We start from the raw sequence: 9,554 nt of genomic DNA on the forward strand, positions 1-9,554 counted from the left end.
CTGTATGATCTGGCCTCCCAGAACTCACTGGAGAGCTGGGCTGTGGCGGATGAGGGAGCAGATAGCTCAGGTTCTCAGCAGATTGCTGAGAGCCTGAGCCAGATGCCACTCCAGACTCTGACTTTAAAGTAGTAATCTTTCCCCAGCCTGGAAAAGCCTGGACCAACTGAGTGATGTCAGCTGACAGTGGGCTTCAGCCTGCTGTCAGTTGAAAATGGGTCACAGGAGTGCAGAACGAACTACACTCTTGTGATCCACAGGGGGCCAGAACGAACTACACTCCTGTGATCCACAGGGGGCCAGAGATAGAGATGCCTTCTTTCCAGCACTGATATGCCCCACTCTGAGTATTGGTGTACACCCTGAGTATTGGTGTACCTCTGTATACCAGCACAGATCTGGTCTATATTACCTCCAGTTTATTTATCTGTAATCCAGTGGCAATTCTTTAAGAATCTGTAAATGCCATAGAGAGAGGCTCTTAAAGTGACAGTAGTTAGAACTACATGAATTTGGTGCACTAGCTGGTAATGTTCCCAAAACTGACACAAATACTGGCCTGAATTAGGCACAGGTAGTTTTAAAGGGACCAACCACCAGAAAGTTATTGTTAAGGCTTTATTGAATTCCTCCCACAGTCCCTTAAGTAAAATCAATAAAAGGCAGTATCATCCAAAAATGTATTACAATGTATCTTATTGCATCTTATATATTTTATTTGTGTTTATTTATTTTCAGAAGCACTCCTGTGTATAATCACTCCAATATGCAGTGATATACCCAACACCTGTGCTCACAGATATACTTGTTAGAGGTATATGACTCTACTATGTTTTCAGGTCAAAAGCGCTTATGTTGATAAACCTATGACACTGAAAATTTATTAATGAAAGTGCTTTTGACCTGAAAGCCTAGTATGGTAATTTACCACCATAAGCAAGTAAGATCTACTGGCCAAGATAGGATTTTGTGGCCAGTCTCCAATGTTCTCCAGAGATAAAAGTAGTACTAGGGTGACTACAATGCACCAAGAGGTATACAGTCGTAGAGTGCCGACATGAATGTGTCTGTAGTGAAACACAAAAGCCAATTATTAATCCACCACTTGCTGTCAGTTTTAGGAAAGTTGCAAATGCCTGATTCATCATGTACTTTTGAAACTGATGCCAATTTGTCATTTAGTAATATAAGATGTTTTATTCCTCTCTAATAATTTTGTGCTCATAACCTTCTTTAATGCTTCTTTCACATCTTTGTTTCGCAGGCAATAAATAACAGGATTCAGTAGTGGGGTTACCACTGTATTAAAAACATTTAAGACCTTATTTACATCCATTGGATAGGACACACTAGGTCGGACATAAATGAATATGACTGTTCCATACAGAATAATTACAACCGTGAAATGGAAGGCACATGTTGAAAAAGCTTTTTGTCTCCCTTTGGTGGATGGGATTTTTACTATTGAAGATACAATCAGCACATAGGATACAACGGTAAGCAGCAGTGAAGTGAGAATAATACTGCAGGCAAAAAAGAAGACCACAATTTCTTCTAGAAAAGTGTTGTGACATGACAGCTTGAGAACAGGTGGGATGTCACAAAAGAAATGGTTGATAACTGTAGGTGCGCAAAATGTCAAGCGAGATATCAAAAGCACGAGGAAGAACACGGATATGAAAGCTACTGACCAGCACGTTATAGTAGCTTGAATACATACTTGACCATTCATGATGGATGGATAACGCAGCGGGTTACAGATAGCTAGGTAGCGATCAAAGGCCATGACTCCCAGAAGGAAAAACTCTGTAGAACCCAAAGAGAAGTAAAAATACATTTGAGAGAAACAGCCAGGAAACGAAATGTATTTCCAGCCAACCAAATTCAACAAGAGCTGAGGAGCAATGGATGATGTATACCAGATCTCTAGAAAAGAGAGCTGGCTAAGCAGGAAATACATAGGAGTGTGAAGTCTTGTGTCTATGCGAACCAAACAAATGATGGCAACATTAGCAGTCAAAGTCAATAGGTAAATGGCTAAGAAAACCACAAAGAGAAATAACTGCAACTCTACAGAGATAGTAAACCCAACTAATAGGAAGAAGTGTGCTGCACTCCTTTGATTTTCCATTATAATCTTCTCCCTGTGAGCATAACGGTGTAAACATTGATCATGCATAAAGTAAAAGCTGTGTACACTTACTTTTATAAGGGTATATATTTTTGCTATGGCAAACATATTACCTGAACCCTGAATACTTCAGTGGCAAATAACACCAGGACGCACCCAGTCTTATTTGACAAGGCAAGAGCCACCAATCAGGGTGAAACTTTACTACAGATAACCACAATGGGGTTGTTTGCTATGTGCTGTGCATCATACCCATTTTTACACTGCTTTTTTAAATAAGCTCATGCTTACTGTATTAAGAAGTTAGAGAAAGGAATATAAAAGTAGTATACTAATTGTGCTGTTCTACTAAAGGGTAGCCAACAGCTAAAATTGACAAAAGAAGCATTGTGTTTCATTTCAAAACTGAATGTACTTCTATGAATAGTTCTGTAAAACAAGTACATAAACATGGTTACAATATGCTTGTTTCATGTCTCTCACAAATGCCTACAATGAACACATTTCTTGCAAACAGCTACCTACAAATGAAATCAATACATTTAAATGAGATCTGGATATATATGTGGCTTTAACAAACTTACAGGCATACGTTTATCAAAGCGAGAATGGAGAAGACCTTCACTGGTGTTCTCCAGGAAGCTAAAATGCCTGTAGTGGAAGATGAAACTTTTTTATTAACAGGACACTCCCTATTTTTGTATAAAGGAATAAATAAAACAGGTGCAGTTGCAGTGAACACCCAATAGATGGCTCCTTACTCAACACAATGATGATATAAAGAACACCAATGTTTAATTTATGGCAGATGTAATGTGTCAATCATCTGTAAGCAAATGTACTGTAATGTAAAAATAATACCCTAATGCCATAATGCATTAAAAAGAAAACTGGTCTGCCTATAGGGGCCTTTTGGTTTTATCAAAACCTAAGACTTTTTTTTAGCTAATACCTACTCCAGTATGGAAAGAATGTTTTAAGCTTCACGTCAAACAATATATTTTAAAAGACAATTATAGTGAAAAATAGAAGCATTTCCTCTGCTCAGTTCTAAAATATTACAACTCATTTTTTGACACTTACAATGTATTTGTTTGAACTATTTCATGCAAAAGCAGCACCAAATTTATCAGTGAAGGAGGGATTTTTCTTTCTATTGTTTAACCAAGGGTTCAGTAAACTCCACAGCTCAGCCAGGTGTCTGTGCTTATGCTTTAAATGGTAAATCTAAATGTCTGTCTAGGAAATTTGCTATAGATATGTCTTTTACCAGTCTTATGATGCTGCATGACACCTGGCTGCCTTCCTCTTTTTATTGGAAATTAACAGGAACACAGAGACAGGAAGTTACATCATAATCACAAACTTTTACATCAGAGAAGATCACAGTAAACAAGCATTAAATTCAGCGCTATTATAACATAGTGTCAGAAAATGATAATAAATGTATGTTACATAAAAATTGTTGTTGTAACTATGTCTATGTAGTGCTTAGAATGTGCCCTGGTTTCCCTTGCTAGTACAAAGGTTGCCATTCACAAGCTCGGTTTCATGCACACTGACAGCACAGGCTCAGTCTAGCGGATGTCTTTTTAGATTTTATTCCCAAAGAACTTGAACAGGAGAAGAGTCAGGGTCACAGGATACTCCAACGATAGCAAAAATAAGAAGGACAACTTTTCACTAAGCTTCTCTAAACTCTGGTTGCCCATGAAAGTCCCAAAACCAGGAGCTGCTCACTCTGTCCGAGGAACCATAGACCATTCAGCTTCCACCAGGATATCCTCCGTGCGGGAGATAAAAGATCCCTTCTGACCAGGACGTCTGTCAGAGTCTCCAGCAATAATTCTTGAGCAGTCTTCACCAGGCCTTCAATCCAGCTCCTGCTGGGAACCAAACAGCAATTCCTTGTCTCACTAGCTATTTCCCAGGGGCACTAGCACCAGGAGAACTGGAACACTCTCTGGAGAGCAAAGAACACTCTAACACTCTGGATAGGCCTCCCAAACATTTATGACCCCCCCCCCAGCTATCTTCTGAATGCCTTCTTTCAGGGATTGGTTGGGCCATGATAAATATTCATACTGGTCATTTGACTCTCCCTGACCTATATTCTGGAAGCTTCTTCCAGAAGCAGGTAGGAGAAATCAAACCAGAAAACCTTGACCAGACAAAAAAATCGATTACTGCTCCACTGACTGCATGACTAGAGCACCAGAGATAGGTCATCCAAATCCCCCCCTTTTAGCTATACTTAAAGGAAAACATGACATCAATTTTGGAGTAAAATGGCTAACATGGCCTTTTATTAACAAACATTTTAACACACCAACCATTCCTTATAACAGAAACATACAGAGTTGTTGTTGTTGGTCTTCAAAGGCACCCCCCAAAAATGATTTGAAATGCACCTGCGGACAACCATATTACACAAGGCCTCCAGCCGCAACCAACCAGCTCAGAGACAACCATACCGTTCGCAGTGCAGCACCACCACCTTCCAGTTAAACCTTGGTTAACTGGAATGTCCCCGGGCACACCATACCACCGATGGTTCCCACACCATTATCTGTACCTCCAAGATAAGAACCGCCCCCAAAGACCAACAACTGTCCATGGCCGAAATAACCCCCCTTTCTCCCCAAGAGGAACACAATACTCACTAAAATAGGGAGGGCGGGAGGGAAGCTCTCTCACCAACGTCCAGCTCTGACTGACGCCCCCCCACCAGGACACCCCACCCTAAGGTGCGGCAGAGCCCACCCACTCTCTCCTTCTACCAACCAGCACCCCCAGCTATACTTTTCAAACCCCCTGGCACATACTTAACCCTTTCTATTCTCCTTCCCACTCTAGGCCTAGTCATGCCTGCCCTGCGCTAATTTTCTTTTTCTTTTCCGCTACGGGAATTTCTTGACTAGAGCACCAGAGATAGGTCATCCAAATCCCCTCTTTTAGCTATACTTAAAGGAAAACATGACACCAATTTTGGAGTAAAATGGCCAACATGGCCTTTTATTAACAAACATTTTAACACACCAACCATTCCTTATAACAGAACGTACAGAGTTGATGTTGTTGGTCTTCAAAGGCATCCCCCAAAAATGATCTGAAATGCACCTGCGGACAACCATATTACACAAGGCCTCCAGCCGCAACCAACCAGCTCGGAGACAACCATACCTTCCGCAGTGCAGCACCACCACCTTCCAGTTAAACCTTGGTTAACTGGAATGTCCCCGGGCACACCATACCACCGATGGTTCCCACACCATTATCTGTACCTCCAAGATAAGAACCACCTCCAAAGACCAACAACCGCCACAGCACGCTGGGTAAGCCCTTACCCATGCGTGCCCCACCACAAATGAACAGCTCTCTGAACTCCATCCTGCAAACCCAGAGACCATAAATCCGTGCCAACCGCATTGAGATGCACCCCATCACTCCGCAGATACCGCCAAGTATCTACCTCCAACTCCAAGTGCCGGACCACCAACTCCCCATTACGAACAAAGAAGCGCCCCACCTCCTTGTTGACCGTGATCCGAGCCTTATTGAGCCGCTCCACCGACCGTGCCAAACGCCAAGAGGTGCGGGCTACCATGTCAAACCACACCAACACCATCTCTGGATAATCCCTTCGTAATTGAAGAAAATCCAGCTTAACATCCCGCTCCAGCTCCCGCATGGACCTAACCCTTAGATCGTTGCCACCCGCATGAAGCACCAAAACATCTGGCGGTCTATCCAGGCAGGCAAAACGCCGCACCTCAGGTACCACACGACCCCACAACATCCCCGGCACACCTATCCATCGGACACAAGCCTCCTGCCTAGCCAATCCCAGATGCCGGCCATTAGGCCTCACATCCTCCCGCCTGGCCCCCCAAAAAAGTGTGCCCCAGGATCCATAACAGGCACACCACTCCATCTGAAATAAAAGAACAATAATTACCACAAGAACAAAACATCACAGAGACAGGACAAACTCCCCCAGCCCAGCGACTAAAAGAAACCGGGATCCACCCTTAGTCCCCCAACAGATGCGGACGAACGTACAAGCGAAATCTCTGTGAATCCCACCTACCAATACGTTTTACCGCCTCATCCGACAAACCCCACCGGGCGGCCTCAGTAGCAGCCCCTATCCGAAACGAGTGTGAAGCATACAAAGACGCATCCAAACCAACAACCTTTAAACATTTTACGAAAAACCGACACAAATTGAAAACGTGTTAACGAGGACCCATCTACATGCATCAAAAAGGACCCCTGCCCCACCGGACGACGAGACAAAAATTCTCAAACCACATGCACCGGGCACACCAGTGATGCTGGAAGGGCAAAAAACCGCACCCGCGCACCACGACCCAATTGGTCCGTCTTAGACCGACGGACGAACACCTCCACCCATTCGCTAGAGCTCACAACATCATCCACCAACAACCCCCCAAGAACTGATTTGGACGGACTAACGAGCTCCCCAATACACAATGCCCCAAAGAAGGCCACCGCAAAAGCCGCCCGAAACAAGCACACCTCAAAGTCCGAAAAACAAACCGACCGCAAATGCGCAAACAAAGACCCTAACAACTCGAAGGACACCTGGCGACGGGAATCCCTACGGCTATGAGCCCTACTGTAACCCCGAATAGCCTGTCGTACCCAAAAATCTTTTGTAAAATCCCGACACCCTTGTAACTTAAAGAAGAAGGCCAAACCAGCCAACCGACAATCCACTGCCGCAGCCGACACCCCCAACTCCAAATTCCTCGCCAAATAGTACAGCACTGCCACACGCACCTCCGGCCCCCATGGATCAATATCGACCTGTTTTAACAGGTCCAGCCACTCCCGCCAGACCGCCGAGTATGCAGACCATGTCGCCTCACTCACCGACCGCCGGATCCAGCCTGCTACGACCCCAAGGTAATCTCCCACAGCCAGTCGGGACAAGGAACCCCGCGTTGCTCCGGCGCCGGCGCCAACTCTCGGAATTTGTCCCACTGAAAACGAGACAAAGCGTCAGCCAAAGTGTTGTCAACCCCAGGGAGATGCACAGCATGGAGAAAAATGTTCAGCTGCAGGCAACGCAACACTAAATGGCGAAGCAAGCCAACCACCGGCCGCGAGGAAGCCGAGACCTGGTTGATGACCTGAACCACCCCCAAATTGTCGCAGTGAAAACGAACCTTCTGATTCTGAAAATTTTTTCCCCAAACCTCGACCGCCAATACCACCGGAAAAAGTTCCAACAGCACCAGGTTACGAAGGAAACCCGCCGCCACCCTGGAAGGAGGCCACGGAGCCACACTCCACCGCCCCCGAAAAAAGGCCCCATATCCCCTGGAAGCCACCGCATCTGTGAACAATTCCAAGTCAAAATTGCTGACCGGGTCAGACATCCACAGAGCCCGTCCGTTAAACGAATCCAAAAAAGTGTGCCAAATCCGCAAGTCCTCCTGATGCTCCCTAGTCAAATGAATAAAATGTAAAGGGGAGGTATTCCCTGCCGTCGCCGCCGCCAACTGGTGGCAAAACACCCGACCCATTGGCAGGATGCGACAAGCGAAGTTCAGTTTTCCCAACAACGACTGTAAGGACCGCAGCTGAATTTTGCGCTTGCCTAGCACCCCACAAATTTCCCCTTGCAGGGCCAACAGCTTGTCCCCAGGCAGCCGGCACTCCATTGCGTCCGAGTCCAAAACGATGCCCAGGAAAGTCATGACCAAAGCCGGGCCCTCCGTCTTGTCCAAAGCCAGCGGAATCCCAAAACATTCAGCAACGTGTTGCAAAGTGACCAGCAAAACTGCGCAACCTGTAATTCCGAATTTCTGTAGGGTAAGTTGTATAAATTTCCAGTCTATGCGGTCAAAAGCTTTTTCTGCATCTAGGGATAATAATAAGGAAGGGCACTTCGAAAGTTGTAAATTATGGAGGAGTGATATGATTCTTCTTGTTGTATCTGGTGCTTGACGGCCTGGGATGAAGCCAACTTGGTCTGGGTGTATTGTGTGTATGTGTCTGAGTCGGGAGATAGGAAAGGAGTCTACGTGATATTATTTTGGCGTATAGTTTTATATCAGTGTTAAGCAACAATATCGGTGTCTATAGTTTTGGAGTATAGTTGGGGGTATTTTCCAGGCTTCGGTATAGTTGTGATGATCGATTGCAAAATTTCTTTAGGGAACACGCCATTTTTGGCTGCATTATTAAAAAGCCTGGTCAGGTATGGGGATAATTCTGGGGCGAGTTGTTTATAGTATTCATTGGTGTAACCATCATTTCTTGGAGATTTGTTTAATGGCAGTGTTTTAATGGTTGTTTCTATTTTTCTGGGGGAGAATGAAGAGGATATGTCGTCAAGTTGGGATGGTGAAAGTTGGGGGAGTTTCGTGGTGTGTAGGAATGCTTGTATGGATGTGAGTGTAGGTTGTATGGTGTTAGGGTCATTTTCGAGGTTATATAGATTTTGATAATAGGTAGCAAAGCTGTTGGCTATGTCTTGTGGGTTGGTGTGTAAGGTGTGAGTCATTGGGTGTTTGATTGATGTAATTTTAGATTTCAGGCATTTTTGTTTGATAAGTTTGGAGAGCATGGAGTTGGCTTTGTTTCCCAGTGAGTAATATTTTAGTTTCATCTTTTGGAGATTAAGGTCGTTTTTATACAAAAGTAGGGAACGTAATTTGCTTCTATCAGCGTTAAGCGAGGTGGAGATAGATGGGTTTGGAGATATCTTATTAATGTCTTCTTTTGATCTAATGGAGGTGAGAAGTGTGTCTATTTGTTGGTTTCGTTGCTTAGTGATATGAGAATTAAGTTGTATGAGAATACCTCTCATGTATGCCTTGTATGTAGCCCATAATGTAGAAATGGATATGTCCGGAGTTTCGTTGTGATCAAAGAATGAACAATGTGCCTCCAATATACGTTGCTTGAAGTCTGCGTTCTTCAGTAGGGATGAGTTCAGTCGCCATAGTCGAGGGAGTTTCGAGTGTTGATCATGGTCGAGAGAAATAGTAATCGGAGCGTGGTCTGACCAAGTAATGGTGCCAATTGTAGAAGAGGTTACATGCTGTAAAGTCCATTTGTCAGTGATGAAGAAGTCTATTCTGGAATAGGACAGGTGAGAGGGAGAATAGTATGTGTAGTCCCTTTCTGTGCCGTGTTGACATCGCCAGATGTCGTAGAGATCAGAGGAATGCAGGAAGTGATTAAGGGTTTGTTTGGAGGATCTTCTATTAGTGGAGGAGTCTAGGAGCAGATTTCCTATGATGTTGAAGTCTCCACTAATGATTAATCTTCCTTTTTTGTGTTGGGAGATGATCGTGTTAAGTTTGTTGAAGAAATGAAGATGGTTTCTGTTAGGTGCGTAGATATTGACCAGAGTATACAGATTGTTTGTGATTTTACAGATCAG

At 44.2% G+C, this 9,554-nt stretch overlaps 1 protein-coding gene across 1 annotated transcript; it reads right to left on the reverse strand.

Annotated features, from left to right (window-relative positions):
- Nucleotides 1-1,143: 1,143 nt before the first annotated feature.
- On the reverse strand, nucleotides 1,144-2,131 carry LOC149454840 (olfactory receptor 6F1-like). The gene has a single exon (XM_089686946.1). The coding sequence runs from the start codon at nucleotides 2,129-2,131 to the stop codon at nucleotides 1,175-1,177; it is 957 nt and encodes a 318-aa protein (XP_089543072.1). The 3' UTR covers nucleotides 1,144-1,174.
- Between the last annotated feature and the right edge of the window lie 7,423 nt (nucleotides 2,132-9,554).

Source organism: Staurois parvus, unplaced genomic scaffold (genome assembly GCF_062004578.1).
Source record: "Staurois parvus isolate SC_StPar_1 unplaced genomic scaffold, SC_StPar_1.0 ptg000415l, whole genome shotgun sequence".
In the NCBI taxonomy this organism is placed as follows: domain Eukaryota; kingdom Metazoa; phylum Chordata; class Amphibia; order Anura; family Ranidae; genus Staurois; species Staurois parvus.